This window comes from Pleurodeles waltl, chromosome 12, assembly GCF_031143425.1.
Source record: "Pleurodeles waltl isolate 20211129_DDA chromosome 12, aPleWal1.hap1.20221129, whole genome shotgun sequence".
Taxonomy (NCBI): domain Eukaryota; kingdom Metazoa; phylum Chordata; class Amphibia; order Caudata; family Salamandridae; genus Pleurodeles; species Pleurodeles waltl.
The window spans coordinates 234563151-234585397 of NC_090451.1; the positions used below are offsets into that span (position 1 = coordinate 234563151).

Consider the following 22247-nt stretch of genomic DNA (forward strand, 5'->3'; position numbering starts at 1 on the left):
GCCCAGTTAAATTTTATTTTGCTTTATTTTTATTATTTCAGCATAGGCCACATTCGTGGTGTTCTTTTATTTTCTTTATCTAGTTGTTCTTTGAAGCATTGTGCTTCTTAGCCAGATATTCTTTTCACTTTGTGCTTTCCTCAAGGCTGCAGCAAGATAGGGTTGTCGGCATAAATGGTACGCTGAGATTCCTATGTTCGAAGAAACACACACATCCTTACATGGGGATGTTTTCTCAGAACATCAGCTGTTTTATTCCAGAACACTTCTCTGTCCCATGCACGTTAGAGGGAGATTCCAGCCAAATGACCACAACTGCATGCTGATTGACTTTGCTACAGCTGCTTGTTGAGAATACCGGTTCCTGGTCTACATGGGGATGGTGTCTCTAAAGACAACCGGCTTTCATACATGCTGCACTTAGGACAACAAAAACAAACAAACCGCATTCCAACCATCATTTGTGTTTGTTTGCTTTGTCGCCCTAATTGTGCTGGGTATGCCCAGGCATGGGTCCCGGGCTCACTATACCACTAAATTTGAGCTAGCCTGGCTGATGAAGGGCGATACCCTGAAACCGGTCCCAGGATGCTGGTTTCTGGTCCAGTGAGGACCTGGCCTGGTAGTTTGGGCTCAACTGTTCCCATAGGGAACAGGGTCAAGACTGATTTGCATATGGCTGGGTCAAAACTGGGGTGGCAGAGTGAGCAAAAGAATTGATGGATTAAACCCAGATCTGTGACTGGGGGTGAATGTTTGATTTGATCCACATTCCGTCCATCATTTGTGTTTAAAGAACAGGAACTGGGCACTGGAACTGCTAGACAGCGCAGCAGAGGTCACAACAGTTCACCAGAATCTTCAAAAGCCTCTGTAAGAGAAAGAAACTGATGACTTCTTACAAGCTGAGACTGCGGACAAGCGCGTCTCCACACCCGATGGGGTGTATAAACTAACAATACAATTAGGAGACATTGAGCGCACAATAGACCCTATCATTTGGGATCTCGTCATTACCATTTATATTTTATTGGCCGAAAAGGATTGGCCACCAGAATTTGTACATAATCAACCATATGGAGAAGAGGTAATTCAGCCCTCTTTTTTTCGCCCCTTGTTCCCAGGGAGCTCAGGGAGGCTTGCGCCATTGACTGGGCGAAGGCGCAGGCACCAGCGTTATAACGCAACCATGTACAATGGGATAAAGATTCTCCCTACCATAGAATATCAATTAGATCCCAACCTTAACGCTATTGCCCGATAAAGCATGAAGCTAGAGTACGTGAGGGAAATCCTCACACAGCTACAGTACCAGGGCATAATTGAACCCTGTGTCCCACCAATGAACAATCCTTTGTTCCCAGTAGCCAAACCAGACCACTCATTTAGAATTGTCTTAGACTACAGACATTTAAGTAGTCATAGACGCACGTATGCCGTTCAAAATGCACACAGTACAGCGCTTATTAACAATATAGTGTGCAAAAAACACAAAACAACAAGTGATAGTTCCAATGTTTTTTTCCTGCCAAAATATATTGCCTGAGATTGGGGACTTAACAAGTTTTAGCGCCTTAGACTCACAGAAAGAATGTTGCTGCCTCCCCAAGGGTACATAAACAGTCCAGGAAAGTTTTCAGTCCGTGGTACTTCAATTTTACATTGACCCTGATGTATTGTCCTACGGAGACAATATCTACCTTACGGATGATGATCTCATTTAACATGTAAAATGGGCAAGCCGCATTGTTGTGGGATTTGCCGAATTAGACTACAAATTTAATTTAGAAAAAAATGAAAATAGCCTTCCTTCGTGTCCTCTTTATGCGATTCAAACTATCAGATGAAGGCAAGAACTTAGCACCCCAATTTGTAGAAACATTTGCACAACTACAACCACCAAACACTATCAAAGAGCTCCAGCCACTGTTGGGCTTTTAAAAATTTGTCAGAACTTACATTTTACATTTCACCTCTGTAACATTCAATGAGGGTGATACTGTCCCTACTGCATACAAATCAATTCCACAGCTGAACAATGCTTTGCTACCACAGAAAAAACTGACTGCAGTTCAGATAGCTGTCATCAAAGAGAGACCTCTGGCCCAGGGGAAATGCATTATAGTCGTAGCTCAGATCCCAGCCCTTGAGGCTGTCACAAAAGCCTGCATACCAAAACACTAAGGCACTACATCCACGTTGGTGTCAATGGGCAACGTCTTTGACGGCCACTGATATTGACTATGTTTTTGACCTGAAATTACAAACTCAGTATAAATTTGAATATCCAGTTCCAGCAAACACATTGTCCATTGAACAATGTCAAATAATAATGTACACTGCTGGCTCAGTCCAGCCTGCAGTAGGCATTAAACATCAATAGATCAACGAATAAAGGGATGGGGAGGAATAATGGTCCAGTGTATGACCTCCCTAATACAACGCACTTGACAACAAAATACACTGTTCCAAAAAGGAAGTAGGAGGGAGAAGTCCTAATTCTAGGAGCAAGAATCCTCACACACCCAAATGGGTGTCATGCTTCATCATCGGAATTGCTCCTCGTCAGACCGGCGCTGCAATGTCTGACGGGCACCACCCGCAAGGGGGCTCTTTGCCGGAGATCTTTACTCAATGATACCAAGACCCCAAAATTGAGCTTGGAAAGAGGAGAAACATCAATACTCCGTCAAATGTGCTTTTGTGAGTGGCTACATGAAAGATGGTGAATTCCATCCCCAAAACATTTACACGCAGACCGTAGGGGACTGCACTGTACAATTAGCAAAACTCAAGGCTCTGTTGATGGCACTGGAACACACAGATCCAGGACAGATAACATTCATTATCTGTGATTCATACTAATGTTTCCAGTCCTTCAATCAATATCTGCATTGCTAGCACCAGAATGGATTCAGAAGGCAACACCATTAAACACAGACTCCCCTGGGGGAATTAGCAGATCTGAAAAAATGCTACCCAATGTCCATGTAGTTCATACATTGGGACATCAACTTGTTGGATAACACCTTACTAGCAATACTTTGGCTGATGAAGGGGTCAAGTCAGCAGTAGTCACTTCTGTTGCTGTAATAACTCGTCCACAGATGAGGCTGGATGATGAAACACTGGCTGCTGTAAAAGCTTCAGCTGAAGGCAAGCCCATGCTGAAGGCATATCATGCTAAATATTCCTACTGCATATTTAGCCTCAATACTGCCCTTGTAACAATACCAGGGCTGGGTGATCGTGTAGATCCCCAACAAAGATCAAAGACCAGAGTTGGTTCGAGCAGCGCATGAAGAGTGAATGCTGCCCATGTCGGTGTGGCAGCTATTATTTCATTGTTACAAGCAAGCTACTGGTGGCCAGATCTACACAAACAGACCAAGCAGTATTTGCTTTGCTGTGATATCTGTCAGCAAATAAAAAGGTCCACCGTCAAACGTTCACCGCGGACACCCCTCTTAATTTCCTATAAACATACACAATGTGTGTACCTGGACCACTGTGGTCCCCTAACACCTGGTGGTGCATACAAATACATTTTCGTCGCGGTTGACTCATGCTCAAGCTTTTTATGGATATGGCCACAACACGCAGCTGACGCCCAAACTGTTATTAGAGATTTGCAAGTCTTTATCAGCACCTATACAGTTGCAGCTTTCCAATTGGACCAGGACCATGCATTTGCCTCAAGGGCATTCAGGCACACATTGGCTTTGTTAGGGGTCCAACTGTATTATTCGCCTCCATATCATCCCGAGAGAAATAGTGTTGTGGAGTGAACAAACCATGATTTAAAGCAATCCTTAACAGCCAGAGTATTAGGCATGGGTCACAGTTGGCTCACTCACCTGCATGGAGTCCAGAGAGCATTTAATAATCTGCTCAAAAAGTCCCTGGGAGGGTGTACCTCATATGAATGCCTGTTCGGAACACAAATGTATGTTCCAGATCTTGATAGTCCTGGCGTGGAAGCGGCAGAAACACCTTTTGACATAAATTAACATGTCACTGTCTTGAAGGACTTACAACAGTTCTGCGACGACAACGCATCTGCCAGTGTCGCCTCCTTGGGAAGAGGGAATGCATCAATAACACAAACCAGCTGGATTACAAAAGTTGGGGATCTAATGAGCAAAAAGATTGCTGTGAAAAAGGAGTTCCGTCCTTCTTATCGGGCACTGGTTACAGTCCTGGGAACACACGGTACCTGAACTGTCATTCTACCACCACTGCCTAGTTCTAAAGAAAATCGCTTTGTCCTCATCAATAATGTCAAGCTACACCATATGGCCGATCCTGCACAGCAGACCTAGAGGACTCCTGGGAAGTACCAGAATCCCTCTCACTACAGACTAGGATTTTCCTCTATAGATTTTAATCAGCAACGCTGACACCTCTCCGAGCTTGGGGAGGGTGGAAAATGATCTTTCATTAATACCATTAACTTCTTCTGCGACAAGCAATGTCAACAATATTGAGGGATTCCACTCAAATTCTACACAAATGGATGGAATAATCTACTATGAACTACTAAGTAGACTTCTGCCAGTTATCCTCTCCTAAGCACCGCTCCAGTTTTTGCACGAACTGTTTCTGGATACTTTGCTGACTTCAATGACACTTACCGACTCATCTGCCTCTTCTGCAACAGAATTGTCGAGAGCACGTAAGATGATAAATTGGCTAAAAATGAACTATTTCATTCTTCCATGGAACTATCTGTGGCTCTTATTAACTGTACTTGCCTTTCTTCTTTGGATTGGGTTTGCCATTGTCTTTTTCCTATTAAAACATGGTAATTTCTTTCCTTAATGATATACAGCTGAACTTGTGGATGAGGTCCTAAAATCACATTTTTCCTCTCATAAAGGACTCAGCGACTTGTCCCTTGTTATCATTTCAGCTATACCAATTCCTGATGGGATTGTTTAGGATAAACACCCATTGATATATATATATGGTCCAATGGAGTTATTCAAATTCCATTTGTATTTAAACTTTCCATAAATAATGTAATAACACCTGGAGTTGTTTAGGATGATTGGGATGTAAAAACAGTTGATTCTAGGTCATCTGAATTAGAATATTTTACTATGTTTGAAAGTGAAGATGTTTATCAATCGAAAGAAACGATGGAGAAATGTTCTGTTATAATTATTATGGACATCATTACTATCACAGAGCAATTACCCCAAAGACTATTTTTAATTATATACAATGGGAATATTGTCCAACTCCTTCAATGGGGAGTTTAAAAACATATTCTGAAAAGTTTGTATATTTTTCTGGGCACAATGTTAAAAATGCTGATTCGTATTATTTTAAATTGCCAGCAATGGAAGTGCGACATATCTTATTAACCAATACCAAAATGATGAATTAAGATTCCTTTGTTTCCCAGTTGGCTCTAGAAGGCTATGAATATTGGCTTAAGTTGATTGACTTGAAAAGTATATGGGGAAATAAAAATTGGCAAATAAGGGCAAATTAAGCTTTATTCAGAGCCTGCTTGATACCTGTTCAAATGATATGTTTAAAGTAAATTGTACAATAGGCAAGTTGTCTAGCCTTGGCAAAAATTAAGGGCTTGAACGCGCCCAGTATTCGTGCCCCTGCAAAATTTTACAAATGGCAAAAAAAAGAACATAAAAAGCGCCTCTTATAAGCAGTCTACATTGAAATTTTGAAACTTTCTCAACAAGAAGCTGCTGCCCGGTTAAGGCAAATAGATCAGGAGAATTCACAAAAAGCCTTAGCCGTTGTAGATGTGATTAACACCTTGTCCGACCGCATATACACATGAAACAACATTGTTTGATCTCCAGAAGACATTGCGCAAAGCGACGCCATTCTTACAAATTGGAAAGAGTCAGTTAAGGACCACTATGCAGTTGGGAGGGATGCTACAACCACTGAAATCAGGTTGCCTTCCCAGCCAACATGTTAGGGCGAGACATATTTAATTTGACGTGACAGCAACAAATAATGGGTAAGAAGAAAGCAACTTATGTTATGCTAAACATGGAGAAATTAGAACAGTTGCCTTTTACTGTGGCTGAAATATCATCTGCTGAATGGCTAATACACGGAGTTATCAATCTGCCTATTTCAACACGGCAATTCACATCCTGATTGAAACACTTTCCAGTAGGCAGATATGAGAGGGTAGTCAATAGTTACATCCAGGGGGTATGCGAGCTTCCCTTTTCGCACAAATGTCTCAACGGCATGTAAGAGGTCTTTCTTAGCAGAGGTGAATGCAAGACTTCTGTGAGCCATTCGATGGTTTGTAAGCAGCTGCCCTTGCACAGGGTGTGTAACGCTTCGGCAGCAAACTTAGCCTGCTATCTGAAGGGAGTTCCGGTCCCCTTGGTTAGACATGCGTTTCAGGTGCTCTCTAATGGAAACTATGTTCTTCTTAACAGTGAGAGCTGTAAAGGAATGCAAGCCGGAATAGCTTACATAATTTCGGTCTCCCAAATTGTCACCTGTTATGGGAATGTTCTTTTTCCTCCTACACAACAGACAAAAGTAGCAGATATTTGGCCTCACATTGCTACTTCAAATTTGAATTTTGACAAGTTGAGCAGACTAAGGGGTTTATTGTTTCTGCTGACATCTGCAAGCAAGACCTATGTGTTCCAGGTGGCGAGGCCATCTGCAGAAATACAGTCCCTTTTAATTGCGAAATTTCCAAGACACTTTGGTGAACTTGTGGGACAAATATTTAACGCATCTAGTACTACTGGGATTGCACATTTGCTCAAGGCTGTTGGTTCTGGTTTCGTTAACACGTTCTTCTGTATATTTGGCTTAATTCCTTCAGCCATACAGTCAATATTTTCAAGTATTTTCAGAAGATTACGATTACTTTGGTTATAATAGGTGGCATCTTGCTATTGCCATTTTTTATCTGCAATGGTTGTCCCTTTGCATCAAAGAGGATTGAAAGCGCTTCCACAGCGCAACTGTGTTGTGAACATATGATGCAGTATTTCGGAGCACAACTCCAAGAACAACTGGAGTGCAACTGGTCTCTGTCATTTAGACCAGTTTTGGATTGTGTACAACTCAGGTTTCAATGCCTCTGGTACCTTTTCGAAAGTGCACTGAAAAGTGTGTCTTTCTACGTGGCGCTTACTTTCATTAGATGTTGATCTGTTGATGTTCTCGCTGAGGGGTCATTAACAGATATGCCCACTGAGGAGGCATTTGCTACAGGATGCTGTCTAGAGCTGCCCTTGGACCATGCAAAAATGCCAGTAAGTAGTTAAAAAAAAAAATAAAAAAAAAAAAAAAAAACTTTTGTTTCTTGATTCTCCTGCCAAAGGCTGCTAAACATAGAAATTAAAATCTGATGAAGCACGCCCTTTGTCTTACAACAGGAGTTTCAAGAACTTATCAACTTACATTGTATTCATGTAATCCCATATACATTTCATAACATACTGTTATAGCTTCTTGAAAATTCTATGAAGTACAGGTGCATGCATAGCTCAAATGTTCACTTTAAGATTTTAAAAATTCAGTTACTTAAAATAACAAATGCTTTTTTCATTCAAGCCCTGAGGAAGCGGCAGATGGAATCCATATCGCACCAAGGCCATCCCTGTGATAAAGTGGTAAGGGCCAGCAACCAGTTTCATGGGGCCCAAGGAAGCTCCAGAGGGGTAGGCAGCACTCTTAAAGACATCCTGCATAAAGACTGATAGATCCAACCCCGACCAGGTACACCAGAAAAGCAGGTACCAATGCCGGTGGAAGAGGAGGATGAGATGGGAGTGGTGACAACGGGTCGTGTCAGGTTGGGATGCTGCTGACACTCCAATAACTCTCCAAAGAGGACTTGCACTTCCCTATTGATTTTGACCTTTAAGAAGAGAATTGTTTTTTCTTCTTGTTCCTCCTCTTCTCCTTTGAAGACCTGGTTGACAGAGACGACCGTGACGGTGAATTAGAATGGTGATCAGGACCTGGCCCTTGAACACAAACTTGATTTTGTCTTGCACCATCCTCAATAACCATCTTCAGATTGAGCCATGAACAGTTTAGATCAGCGTTCCTTGATGGCCTTCAAGTGCATCTGCTGGCAGAGGACACACAATGGGTTGTCGTGTCTCAACCCGATACAGTTGTCATGTGGGCCAGTAATGGAAATTTAGTAGAGCATCAACGACAGGACTTGAAACCTACATCTTCAGACATGACAGGTCTCTAACTGCACACCTGACAAACATTTTGTAAGAAAAATGTCACCACAGAGTGGGAGAGAATGAAGCTCTGAATGCGTTGAAAGGTGCGGAGCAACCAGAACTGATCACATTGTGCCAGTCCAGGCGCTATTTGACCTCGATGATGTCACCATGACTCCATACCCGAGTGGAGAGCTACTGCGGCATTTCCAGACAAATCTAGCGCTTGGGGAATATTTAAAGGTGATGAATCTGCTGGTAGAACCAGCCACCAGAGCGTTTAAATTACATAATTAGTTATTTCTTTGTATAAATCAATTATCACAATGTGGTGCCAGGATCTTAATAATACATTTGTCCTAAGCATTGAAGCAATAGTCTTTCACAACAGTGTGACACAATACCAAAGCTTCTATTCTGTCCTGGTTTCTATGGCAGGGCTACGTATACATATTTGAGTTTGAAGACAAACAATTTGACAAAAAATGGCTTTTTTTCATATGAATTAGGCACATGAACAGAAGTACTATCAACCTCTAACTTTGCACAAGTAGTGAGGATTATTTCTGCTTACCAGATCACAGTATTCCCCATCTTATACATAGATCATACCTCATTAATTTGACGTCTCTGTGCAGAGATGCGTTTCTGTGTCTGTTTCTGCAAGTGCTGCTCCCGCTTTTTCACATACTCCTCCGAAGAGTATGCTAGAGGGTTGTGGAACTCGTCATGGCCCTCATCCATCATGTACCAATCCCTGTCAGCTTGCTGAATGATGGAGATAATAAAGAAAATGTTAATGGATAAAGAATCAGTAAAGACGAGTAAACACATACGATCCTGAATTAGGCAAAAGGCACACTCAAACAACTAAACGTCACATTTGTTTCAGCTTGACCAACTCTAATCTGCTACTAACCACTGTGTAGTAGGAAACATATTGTTTCATGGCTGTTCTAAAATGGAATACACAACAATTCTCCAGGGGTAATAGAATGGCACAGAGAGGGAAATCCCTCATCAAGAGAAGATTATCAATCAATGATAACTGCTCTGAGTTTTCCATCTGTACTGATCCAAATTAATTTCCCTACCAAACTACTTTACTAAAATATTAGCAGCAATTGCAGGTACTTTTTTGATCAGCTGGTAGGACTGACAGCAAACCCCCTAAGTGGTTTGATCAAGATTACTCACAAGCAAATCTGAACTTGAAGAAGGCCCTCCACACCATTCCTAGAAATAGAAAGGTGATCTCAGCTTTGAGATTCCTCTATAAGTAGGCACTAAGAAAAAAAAGGGAAGAATTGCAGGAGAAAGCGTGGGCTAATTTACAACAGGCAGCTGAGGCAAGGGATGCCTCTCTCTTTTGAATAACCATCAATCAGCCATTTCTAAAAGACTCATCAGCCCCCAAGGTAGAGGTGCTTGTACAGCAGGCTGATTGAGTAAGCAATTATGGTGGAATCTTTAACCCCTTCGCTGCCAGGCCTTTTCCCCCTCCTGTGCCAGGCCTTTTTTTGCCTATTTGGGGCAGTTCGCGCTTAGGCCCGCATAACTTTTTGTCCACATAAGCTAACCAAGCCAAATTTGCGTCCTTTTTTTCCAACATCCTAGGGATTCTGGAGGTACCCAGACTTTGTGGGTTCCCCTGAAAGAGGCCAAGAAATTGGCCAAAATACAGGGAAAATTTTGTTTTTTTCAAAAAAATTGGAAAAAGTGGCTGCAGAAGAAGGCTTGTGGTTTTTCCCCTGAAAATGCCATCAACAAAGGGTTTGCGGTGCTAAACTCAGCAGCTTCCCAGCTTTCAGGAACAGGCAGACTTGAATCAGAAAACCCAATTTTTCAACACAATTTTGGCATTTTTCTGGGACATACCCCATTTTTGCAATTTTTTGTGCTTTCAGCCTCCTTCCAGTCAATGACAGAAATGGGCATGAAACCAATGCTGGATCCCAGAAACCTAAACATTTCTGAAACGTAGACAAAATTCTGAATTCAGCAAGGGGTCATTTGTGTAGATCCTACAAGGGTTTCCTACAGAAAATAACAACTGAAAAAGAAAAATATTGAAATTTAGGTGAAAAAAACATAAATGTTTCTCTACGTTTTACTCTGTAACTTTTCCCTGCAATGTCAGATTATCGAAAGCAATATACCGTTACGTCTGCTGGACTCCTCTGGTTACGGGGATATATAGGGCTTGTAGGTTCATCAAGAACCCGAGGAACCCAGAGCCAATAAATGAGCTGCACCCTGACGTGCGTTTTCATTCTATACCGGGTATACAGCAATTCATTTGCTGAAATATAAAGAGTAAAAAATTGCTATCAAGAAAACCTTTGTATTTCCAAAAAGGGCACAAGATAAGGTGTTGAGGAGCAGTGGTTATTTGCACATCTCTGAATTCCGGGGTGACCATACTAGCATGTGAATTACAGGGCTTTTCTCAAATAGATGTCTGTTTTACACACTCTCCTATATTTGGAAGGAAAAAATGTAGAGAAAGACAAGGGGCAATAACACTTGTTTTGCTAATCTATGTTCCCCCAAGTCTCCCGATAAAAATGATACCTCACTTGTGTGGGTAGGCCTAGCGCCCGCGACAGGAAACGCCCCAAAGCGCAACGTGGACACATCCAAATTTTTGGAAGACAACAGAGGTGTTTTTTGCGAAGTGCCTACCTGTAGATTTTGGCCTCTAGCTCAGCCGGCACCTAGGGAAACCTACCAAACCTGTGCATTTCTGAAAACTAGAGACCTAGGGGAATCCAAGGAGGGGTGACTTACGGGGCTCGGACCAGGTTCTGTTACCCAGAATCCTTTGCAAACCTCAAAATTTGGCTAAAAAAACACATGTTCCTCACATTTCTGTGGCAGAAAGATCTGGAATCTGAGAGGAGCCACAAATTTCCTTTCACCCAGCGTTCCCCCAAGTCTCCCGATAAAAATGATACCTCACTTGTGTGGGTAGGCCTAGCGCCCGCGACAGGAAACGCCCCAAAGCGCAACGTGGACACATCCAAATTTTTGGAAAAAAACAGAGGTGTTTTTTGCGAAGTGCCTACCTGTAGATTTTGGCCTCTAGCTCAGCCGGCACCTAGGGAAACCTACCAAACCTGTGCATTTCTGAAAACTAGAGACCTAGGGGAATCCAAGGAGGGGTGACTTGCGGGGCTCGGACCAGGTTCTGTTACCCAGAATCCTTTGCAAACCTCAACATTTGGCTAAAAAAACACATGTTCCTCACATTTCTGTGGCAGAAAGTTCTGGAATCTGAGAGGAGCTACAAATTTCCTTCCACCCAGCGTTCCCCCAAGTCTCCCGATAAAAATGATACCTCACTTGCGTGGGAGGCCTAGCGCCGGCGACAGGAAACACCCCAAAGCGCAACGTGGACACATCCTAAATTTTGGAAAAAAACAGAGGTGTTTTTTGCGAAGTGCCTAACTGTAGATTTTGGCCTCTAGCTCAGCCGGCACCTAGGGAAACCTACCAAACCTGTGCATTTCTGAAAACTAGAGACCTAGGAGAATCCAAGGAGGGGTGACTTGCGGGGCTCGGACCAGGTTCTGTTACCCAGAATCCTTTGCAAACCTCAAAATTGGGCTAAAAAAAACACATGTTCCTCACATTTCTGTGCCCGAAAGTTCTGGAATCTGAGAGGAGCCACAAATTTCCTTCCACCCAGCGTTCCCCCAAGTCTCCCGATAAAAATGATACCTCACTTGTGTGGGTAGGCCTAGCGCCCGCGACAGGAAATGGCCCAAAACACAACCTGGACACATCACATTTTTTCATAGAAAACAGGGCCTACCTGTGGATTTTGGCCTCTAGCTCAGCCGGCACCTGGGGAAACCTAGCAAACCAGCGCATTTTTGAAAACTAGAAACCCAGGGGAATCCAAGATGGGGTGAATTGTGGGGCTCTGACCAGGTTCTGTTACCCAGAATCCTTTGCAAACCTCAAATTTTGGCTAAAAAAACATGTTTTCCTCACATTTCAGTGACAGAAAGTTCTGGAATCTGAGAGGAGCCACAAATTTCCTTCCACCTAGCGTTCCCCCAAGTCTCCCGATAAAAATGATTCCTCACTGGTGTGGGTAGGCCTAGCGCCCGCGACAGGAAATGGCCCAAAACACAACGTGGACACATCACATTTTTTCATAGAAAACAGTGCCTACCTGTGGATTTTGGCCTCTAGCTCAGCCGGGCCCAGGGGGGGCAGAAATGGCCTAAAATAAATTTGTCCCCCACCCCCCTGCCCCCCCGGGAGCGACCCTTGCCTATGGGGTCGCCCCCCCTTGCGTGACATTGGTGCCAAAAAAAAAAATCCCTGGTGCCTAGTGGTTTCTGCCCCCCTTGGGGGCAGATTGACCTACAATCGGCCAATCTGCCCCCAAGGGGGGCAGAAATGGTCTAAATACAATTTGCCCCCCAGGGGAGCGACCCTTGCCTAATGGGTCGCTCCCCATCTCTACAAAAACAAACAAACAAACAAAAAAAAAACACACAAAAAAAAAATTGCCCTGGCGCCTAAAGGTTTCTGCCCCCCCCCCCGGGGGCAGATCGGCCTAATACAAATAGGCCGATCTGCCCCCAGGGGGGCAGAAATGGCCTAAAATAAATTTGCCCCCCCACCCCCCCCCCCCCGGGGAGCGACCCTTGCCTGCAAGGTCGCTCCCCTTGCGTGACGGCGCAAAAAAAAGATCCCTGGTGCCTAGTGGTTTCTGCCCCCCTTGGGGGCAGATTGACCTACAATCGGCCAATCTGCCTCCAAGGGGGGCAGAAATGGTCTAAATACAATTTGCCCCCCAGGGGAGCGACCCTTGCCTAATGCGTCGCTCCCCATCTCTAAAAAAACAAACAAACAAAAAAAAAACCCACACAAAAAAAAATTTGCCCTGGCGCCTAAAGGTTTCTGCCCCCCCCCCCCCCCGGGGGCAGATCGGCCTAATACCAATAGGCCGATCTGCCCCCAGGGGGGCAGAAATGGCCTAAAATAAATTTGCCCTCCCACCCCCCCCGGCGAGCGACCCTTGCCTGCAAGGTCGCTCCCCTTGCGTGACGGCGCAAAAAAAAGATCCCTGGTGCCTAGTGGTTTCTGCCCCCATTGGGGGCAGATTGACCTACAATCGGCCAATCTGCCCCCAAAGGGGGCAGAAATGGTCTAAATACAATTTGCCCCCCAGGGGAGCGACCCTTGCCTAATGCGTCGCTCCCCATCTCTAAAAAAACAAACAAACAAAAAAAAAACACAAAAAAACTATTTGCCCAGGCGCCTAGAGGTGTAAAACACAACAACAACAAAAATCCCTGGTGTCTAGTGGTTTCTGCCCCCCGTGGGGGCAGATCGGCCTAATAAAAATAGGCTGATCTGCCCCCATGGGGGGCAGAAATGGCCTAAAATAAATTTGCCCCCCGAGGGAACGACCCTTGCCTAAGGGGTCGCTCCCCTTACGTGAAAAACAAACAAACAAAAAAAACTCCCTGGTGTCTAGTGGTTTCTGCCCCCCTTGGGGGAAGATTGGCCTCATAAAAATAAGCCAATCTGCCCCCAAAGGGGGCAGAAATGGCCTAAATATAATTTCCCCCTATGGGAGCGACCCTTGCCTAAGGGGTCGCATCCCACACCTAAAAAACAAAAGAAAACAAATAAAAAAAATAAAAATAAAGTATCCCTGGTGTCTAGAGGTTTCTGCCCCCACTGGGGGCAGATCGGCCTAATAATAGGCCGATCTGCCCCCAGGGGGGGCAGAAAAGGCCTTAAAAAAAAATTACCCCCTGGGAGCGACCCTTGCCCAAGGGGTCGCTCCCTTCTGTCAATTTCATATAAAAAAAAAAAAAATCCCTGGTGTCTAGTGGGGTTTCAAAAGCCGGATTGCAAGCAATCCGGCTTTTGAAACCCTCGGAGAGACTTCAAAGGGAAGGAAATACATTTCCTTCCCTTTGAAGCCCCTCCGGGCCTCCCCCACGTGATCGAAAGAGAAATGCTGAGCATTTCTCTTTCGATCGCGCTGGAAGCTCTGCTTCCAGCGCGATGGGGGAGGTTGTGTGATTGTCAGCACGCGCTCGCGCGCTGACGTCACAGGGGGGTTGAAGGGGAAGGGATTCCCCTGTCAGCCCTGACCTAGGGGAGTGGGGGGGTGGCCCTCGGGAGGAGCGCTAGCGCTTCTCCCGAGGGCAGCATTCAGGACGTAATGGTTACGTCCATGGCGCCACACGGGCGCTGCCATGGACGTAACCATTACGTCCGTGGCGGGGAAGGGGTTAATCCAGATAATCAAATCCTGGATTCTTTCCCTGGAGTAATATGCCATGTATGACCATCATATTTAAAACCCATCACTTTAGAAGAGGTTACTTCTGGCCTAGAAAAGTCTGCTTCTGCAAAGGCACCAAGCCAGGTGGGGGTCCAACAGACACATTTAAATCCAGTATTAACCTGTGGGCTCCCATATTGACACAGGTGTGTAATGTGGCAGCTAGAGGACATCTGCTCTTCTCTTGGACAGAGAGCATCATAGTCTCGATTTTTATTTATTTTTTAAAGGGACGGGCGGGGGGGGTTGACACCAAGTGTTACAGCGCAATATCCCTCCTGGACTCTTCAGCTAAATTAATCGTCAGAGACCTACTAGAGGCTGAAATCTCAGCTGACAGAAAACCAGATCTTAGCAGATTCCCAACATGGGTTTAGAAGGAACATGGGCACCACAAAACAATACATTAACCTCCATCTACTCATCAGTAAATACACCTTGGCTAAAGAGGGTCATATCCATGTATGCTTTGTCGATCTAAGCAGAGTATTAGATCTAGTAAACCATACTAAGTTGTGCCAATCATTGACCAAGATGGGTGCCCCTATTAGGATTGTGACCTTTCTGTCACAATTATATGCACAGTTAACTACACAAGTACGTTATGGGCTAAGAGGATAAGTTACACCACGTTTAAAAGTAACATGAGGGATACATCAAAGCTACGTCCTTGCCCCACTAGTGTGTTACAAGACATTAGGAAAGATCTAAAAATGATCTTCATGGGGAAAAGGATGGCCGAAAAGGAATCTAGAGTGTGCCTTAAATCTACAGTAGCAACATATCTCTAATGCCCTGCACAACAAAGTGTTCAGTCATCTTATTCTAGTACCAAACACCCAACATAGATCTAACTAGATTGCAAACTGGCAATTTGCACTTTATGGTTGCCTTTCCCAAAATGGGTATTTGTTCCCAAAAGTTGCCCATGTGATGGCAAGTCAAATTAATTCACAGTGCACTTTATAATTTTTTGTAACTTCTACAGGGACTTGAGGAAACAAATATTGCAACCAATGTTTTTACAGGAAAGACGAAAACAAGTCACTTACCTGTAACTACAGTTATCCAGAATTTGTATCTTTCATAAATTCACATGCTTGAATCATCCCCGTCAAAGTGGGAGTCCCACGGTACGTGCAAAAAGCAGCTAGTAAAAAATTTCCATAGGCTATAATGCTAGCAAAATCACACACGTGGCCTATCCGTGTCCTTTTGTAAAAAGAACCAAATTTGACTTATGACCAATCAGACTCTAGCACCCTCTAGAATATTCACAAGAGAGGCTCATTCCCTCAGATTTTCTAGCATAAGAGTGAGGAATATCTAATGAAAATGAAATGTAAGCCTAAGGGGGAGGAAGGTGGGTCGCATGTTAATTTATAAAAGATACCAATACTGGATAACTATAGTTACAGGTAAGTTACTTGTTTTCGTATTCAGTATTGGATCTTTCATAAATTCACATGCTTGAATCTGAATAGCCAGCAGTACTCGTAATGACTGTTATGCCCGCAGTGGATGGTGGGTGCGAGCATTGTAATCTTTCTAATAATATTACTATATAACATAGATATATATATATATATATATATATATATATATATGGAAAATGTCACTTACCCAGTGAACATCTGTTCGTGGCATTCGTCGCTGCAGATTCACGTGCTGTGCACATCCCGCCATCTGGTGTTGGGCTCGGAGTGTTACAAGTTGTTTTTCTTCAAAGAAGTCTTTTCGAGTCACGAGATCGAGGGACTCCTCCCATTTAGGCTCCATTGCGCATGGGCGTCGACTCCATCTTAGATTGTTTTCCCCGCAGAGGGTGAGGTAGGAGTTGTGTATGCTAGTAATAGTGCCCATGCAATGGAGTGAATACGTATGTACATAATGTAGTTTAAAGTAATATATTCACAAATTTACAAATGTTCAAGATTAACTTCTAAACGGCTACAGGCTCCCAGGTGGGCGCATGTGAATCTGCAGCGACTAATGCCACGAACAGATGTACATTTTCCGTTTGATGGCATGTGTAGCTGCAGATACACATGCTGTGCATAGACTAGTAAGCAGTTATCTCCCCAAAAGCGGTGGTTCAGCCTGTAGGAGTTGAAGTTGTTTGAAACAATGTTCGTAGTACTGCTTGACCTACTGTGGCTTGTTGTGCTGTTAACACATCTACACAGTAGTGGTTAGTAAATGTATGAGGCGTAGACCATGTAGCTGCCTTACATATTTCGGTCATTGGAATATTTCTTAGAAAGGCCATGGTAGCACCTTTCTTTTTAGTGGAGTGTGCCTTTGGTGTAATAGGCAGTTCTCTTTTTGCTTTAATATAACAGGTTTGAATGCATTTAACTATCCATCTAGCAATGCCTTGTTTTGAAATTGGATTTCCTGTATGAGGTTTTTGGAAAGCAATAAATAATTGTTTTGTTTTTCGAATTAGTTTTGTTCTGTCAATGTAGTACATTAACGCTCTTTTGATGTCTAATGTATGTAGTGCTCTTTCAGCTACAGAATCTGGCTGTGGGAAGAACACTGGTAATTCTACTGTTTGATTCAAGTGGAACGGTGATATGACTTTTGGTAAAAATTTAGGATTTGTCCGTAGAACTACTTTATGCTTGTGTATTTGAATAAATGCTTCTTGTATGGTAAATGCTTGAATCTTGCCACTGGATTCAAGCTAGCCTGGCTGATGAGGGGTGAAACCCCGAAACCGGTCCCAGGATGCTTGTTTCCGGTCCAGTGAGGACCTGGCTTGGCAGTTTGGTCTGGACTGTTCCCATGAGGAACAGGGTCAAGACTGATTTGCATATGGCTGGGTCCAAACTGGAATGGCATGGGCAGCAAAAAAACGATGGATTTAGGCCCAGATCACTGTACTGGGGGTGAATGTTTGACAATGTTCAGCATTCCGTCCATCACTTGTTGTTTTTGCAAATGCTTGAATCTCACTTACTCTTCTTAAAGATGTGATAGCAATTAAAAATGCAACTTTCCATGTTAAGTATTGCATTTCACAAGAGTGCATGGGCTCAAAAGGTGGACCCATGAGTCGTGTTAAGACAATGTTGAGGTTCCATGAAGGAACTGGTGGTGTTCTTGGTGGTATAATTCTCTTTAAGCCTTCCATAAACAATTTTATGACTGGTATGCTAAACAGTGAAGTTGAGTGCGCAATTTGCAGGTAAGCTGAAATTGCGGTAAGATGTATCTTAATGGAAGAAAAAGCTAGCTTTGACTTTTGCAAATGTAGTAAGTATTGTACAATATCTTTAGCAGATGCGTGTAAGGGTTGAATTTGATTATTATGGCAGTAATAAACAAATCTTTTCCACTTATTTGCATAGCAATGTCTAGTGGTAGGTTTCCTAGCTTGTTTTGTGACCTCCATACATTCTTGTGTAAGGTCTAAGTGTCCGAACTCTAGGACTTCAGGAGCCAAATTGCTGGATTCAGCGATGCTGGATTTAGGTGTCTGATCTGTTGTTTGTGTTGCGTTAACAGATCTGGTCTGTTTGGTAGTTTGACATGAGGCACTACTGAGAGGTCTAGTAGTGTTGTGTACCAAGGTTGTCTTGCCCATGTTGGCGCTATTAGTATGAGTTTGAGTTTGATTTGACTCAACTTGTTTACCAGATATGGAAGGAGTGGGAGAGGGGGAAAAGCGTAAGCAAATATCCCTGACCAACTCATCCATAACGCATTGCCCTGAGACTGATGTTGTGGGTACCTGGATGCGAAGTTTTGGCATTTTGCGTTTTCCTTTGTTGCAAATAGATCTATTTGTGGTGTTCCCCAACTCTGGAAGTAAGTGTTCAGTATTTGGGGGTGAATCTCCCATTCGTGGATTTGTTGGTGATCCCGAGAGAGATTGTCTGCTAACTGATTCTGAATTCCTGGAATAAATTGTGCTATTAGGCGAATGTGGTTGTGAATCGCCCAATGCCATATTCTCTGTGCCAGGAGACACAACTGTGTTGAGTGTGTCCCTCCCTGTTTGTTTAGGTAATACATCGTTGTCGTGTTGTCTGTTTTGACAAGAATGTGTTTGTGGCTTATTATGGGTTGAAATGCTTTCAGCGCTAGAAATACTGCCAATAGTTCTAACTGAGTTATGTGAAACTGTTTTTTCTGACTGTCCCATTGTCCTTGGATGCTGTGTTGATTGAGGTGTGCTCCCCACCCTATCATGGAGGCATCTGTCGTTATTACATCTTGTGGCACTGGGTCTTGGAAAGGCCGCCCTTGGTTTAAATTTATACTGTTCCACCATTGAAGCGAGGTGTATGTTTGGCAGTCTACCAACACCAGATCTAGAAGTTGACCCTGTGCCTGTGACCATTGTAATGCTAGGCACTGTTGTAAGGGCCGCATGTGCAACCTTGCGTTTGGGACAATGGCTATGCATGAGGACATCATCCCTAGGAGTTTCATCACCATTTTGACTTGTATTTTTTGTTTTGGATATATGGCCTGTATTACATTGTGAAATGCCTGAACTCTTTGTGGACTTGGAGTGGCAATCCCTTTTGCTGTGTTGCTTGTCGCCCCTAAGTATTGCTGTGTCTGACACGGCAGAAGGTGTGACTGTGTAGTTGATTGAGAAACCTAGTTTGTGGAGAGTTTCTATGACATACTTTGTGTGTTGTGAACACCGTTCTAGCGTGTTGGTTTTGATTAACCAATCGTCTAGGTACGGGAACACATGTATTTGCTGCCTTCTGATATGTGCAGCTACGACTGCCAGGCACTTTGTAGAAACTCTTGGCGCAGTTGTTATTCCGAATGGCAACACCTTGAATTGGTAATGTACCCCTTGGAATACAAACCTTAAGTACTTTCTGTGTGAAGGATGTATCGGTATATGGAAATATGCATCCTTTAGGTCTAGTGTTGTCATGTAGTCTTGTTGTTTGAGCAGTACTAATTCTATTGCTTCTTTCTGTAGCAATGCCTGAACTTCTAGTCCTAGAAGATCTATATGTTGTTTTGACATATTGTGTGTTTTTGGTGGGACGTTTGGAGGGAATTTGAGAAATTCTATGCAATAACCATGCTGGATAATTGCCAGTACCCAAGTGTCTGTTGTTATCTCCTCCCAATGTTTGTAAAATTTGCTTGGTCTCCCCCCCACAGGTGTTATGTGTTGGGGATGTGTGACTTGGAAGTCACTGCTTGTTTTGAGGAGTTTTGGGGTTTGTAACTTCCCTCTACTTTTTGGGAACTGTCCCCCTCTATATTGTCCCCGAAAACTTCACTGCAGATATTGGCTCTGATAAGTGGGCCTTGTTTGTGAGGTTGTGGGTTCTGTGCTTTGCCCTCGAAACCCCCCTGGAAACTGTGTTTTTCGAAATGTGCCTCTGCTCTGTGGGGAGTAGAGTGCGCCCATGGCTTTGGCCGTATCAGTGTCTTTCTTAAGTTTTTCGATAGCAGTGTCCACCTCCCGCCCAAACAACTGCTGTCCGTTAAATGGCATATTCAGCACAGCTTGCTGTATTTCCGGTTTAAATCCTGATGTACGCAGCCATGCATGTCTCCTTATTGTCACTGCTGTGTTGACAGTTCTAGCAGCTGTGTCTGCTGCATCCATTGCTGACCGTATCTGATTGTTGGAGATACTCTGTCCTTCTTCTACTACTTCCTGTGCTTTTTTGGAACATAAAGTGTTGCATTTCGTCCCAATGAGCCCTATCGTATCTGGCTAACAAAGCCTGTGAGTTTGCAATACGCCACTGGTTTGCTGCCTGTGCCGCCACCCTTTTGCCTGCTGCGTCGAATTTTCTACTTTCTTTATCTGGAGGTGGTGCATCTCCTGAAGTGTGTGAGTTCGCTCTCTTGTGAGCTGCCCCTACTACAACTGAGTCCGGTGTTAGCTGTTGTGTGATGTACACGGGGTCTGTTGGTGGCGGTTTATATTTTTTCTCCACTCTTGGAGTAATGGCCCTTCCTTTTACGGGCTCCTCAAACACTTGTTTGGAGTGTTTTAGCATTCCGGGTAGCATGGGAAGACTCTGGTACTGGCTGTGTGTGGACGACAATGTATTAAATAGAAAGTCGTCTTCAATGGGCTCTGCATGCAGGCTGACATTATGAAATGCCGCTGCCCTCGACACCACCTGTGCGTAGGCTGTACTATCTTCTGGTGGCGACGGTCTAGCTGGATAATAGTCAGGACTATTACCAGACACTGGCGCATCATAAAGGTCCCACGCGTCAGGGTCATCTTGACTCATTCCTGTATGAGTCGGGGATTGCATCGTAGGTGGAGTGGCTACCGGTGATGTTTGCGGCGATAGTTGTGGTGACGGTGGCGGGCTTACTTGTTTAGCCACCTTTGCCTGTGGCTGCTTCTCTTTCTCCTGGAAGCGAAGTTTGCGTTTCATCCTAATAGGAGGTCCCACGCGTCAGGGTCATCTTGACTCCTTCCTGTATGAGTCGGGGATTGCATCATAGGTGGAGTGGCTACCGGTGATGTTTGCGGCGATAGTTGTGGCGACGGTGGCGGGCTTACTTGTTTAGCCACCTTTGCCTGTGGCTGCTTCTCTTTCTCCTGGAAGCCAAGTTTGCGTTTCATCCTAATAGGAGGGAGAGTGCTGATCTTCCCTGTTTCTTTTTGGATGTGGAGCCTTCTTTGGGTGTAGTCTGGCTCCATTGTCTCCAATTCCTGTCCAAATCTATGTATTTTCATTTGTGAGGACAGTCCTTGTTCCTCTGTGTAGGAACTTGATTTCGGTTCCGAGGCCGGATGTTTCGGTATCGAAACCTTTTCGGCTACGTTTTTTAGGTTCAGACGAAACCTTTTTTATTTTCGGCGTCGTTGTCTCTCGGTGACGAATTATTTCGGTGCCGCTGTCTCGGTGCCTGTAAAGAAATGGCTCCCTGTTGCAGTTACCCCCCACTTTTTGCCTGATACTGATGCTGACTTGACTGAGAAGTGTGCTGGGACCCTGCTAACCAGGCCCCAACACCAGTGTTCTTTCACCTAAAATGTACCATTGTTTCCACAATTGGCACCCCCTGGCATCCAGGAAAGTCCCTTGTAACTGGTACCCCTGGTACCAAGGGCCCTGATGCCAGGGAAGGTCTCTAAGGGCTGCAGCATATCTTATGCCACCCTGGGGACCCCTCACTCAGCACAGACACCCTGCTTGCCAGCTTGTGTGTGCTAGTGGGGATAAAATGACTAAGTCGACATGGCACTCCCCTCAGGTTGCCATGCCAACCTCACACTGTCTGTGGCATAGGTAAGTCACCCCTCTAGCAGGCCTTACAGCCCTAAGGCAGGGTGCACTATACCACAGGTGAGGGCATAGGTGCATGAGCCCTATGCCCCTACAGTGTCTAAGCAAAACCTTAGACATTGTAAGTGCAGGGTAGCCATAAGAGTATATGGTCTGGGAGTCTGTCAAAAACGAACTCCACAGCTCCATAATGGCTACACTGAATACTGGGAAGTTTAGTATCAAACTTCTCAGAATATTAAACCCACACTGATGCCAGTGTTGGATTTATTAAAAAATGCACACAGAGGGCATCTTAGAGATGTCCCCTGTATTTTAACCAATTGTTCAGTGCAGGACTGACTGGTCTGTGCCAGCCTGCTGCTGAGAGACGAGTTTCTGACCCCATGCGGTGAGAGCCTTTGTGCTCTCTGAGGACAGAAACAAAGCCTGCTCTGGGTGGAAGTGCTTCACACCTCCCCCCCTGCAGGAACT

The 22247-nt window shown here is 44.2% G+C and overlaps 1 protein-coding gene across 3 annotated transcripts in view; it reads right to left on the reverse strand.

Moving 5' to 3' along the window:
• DHX38 (DEAH-box helicase 38) overlaps positions 1-22247 on the reverse strand; it is a 1001715-nt gene that overhangs the window by 738322 nt on the left and 241146 nt on the right. For all 3 annotated transcript variants that reach the window (XM_069216597.1, XM_069216600.1, XM_069216598.1), the window contains exon 8: positions 8814-8969. In XM_069216597.1, the coding sequence (XP_069072698.1) occupies positions 8814-8969 (156 nt within the window). The remainder of the gene's footprint in view (positions 1-8813; positions 8970-22247) is intronic.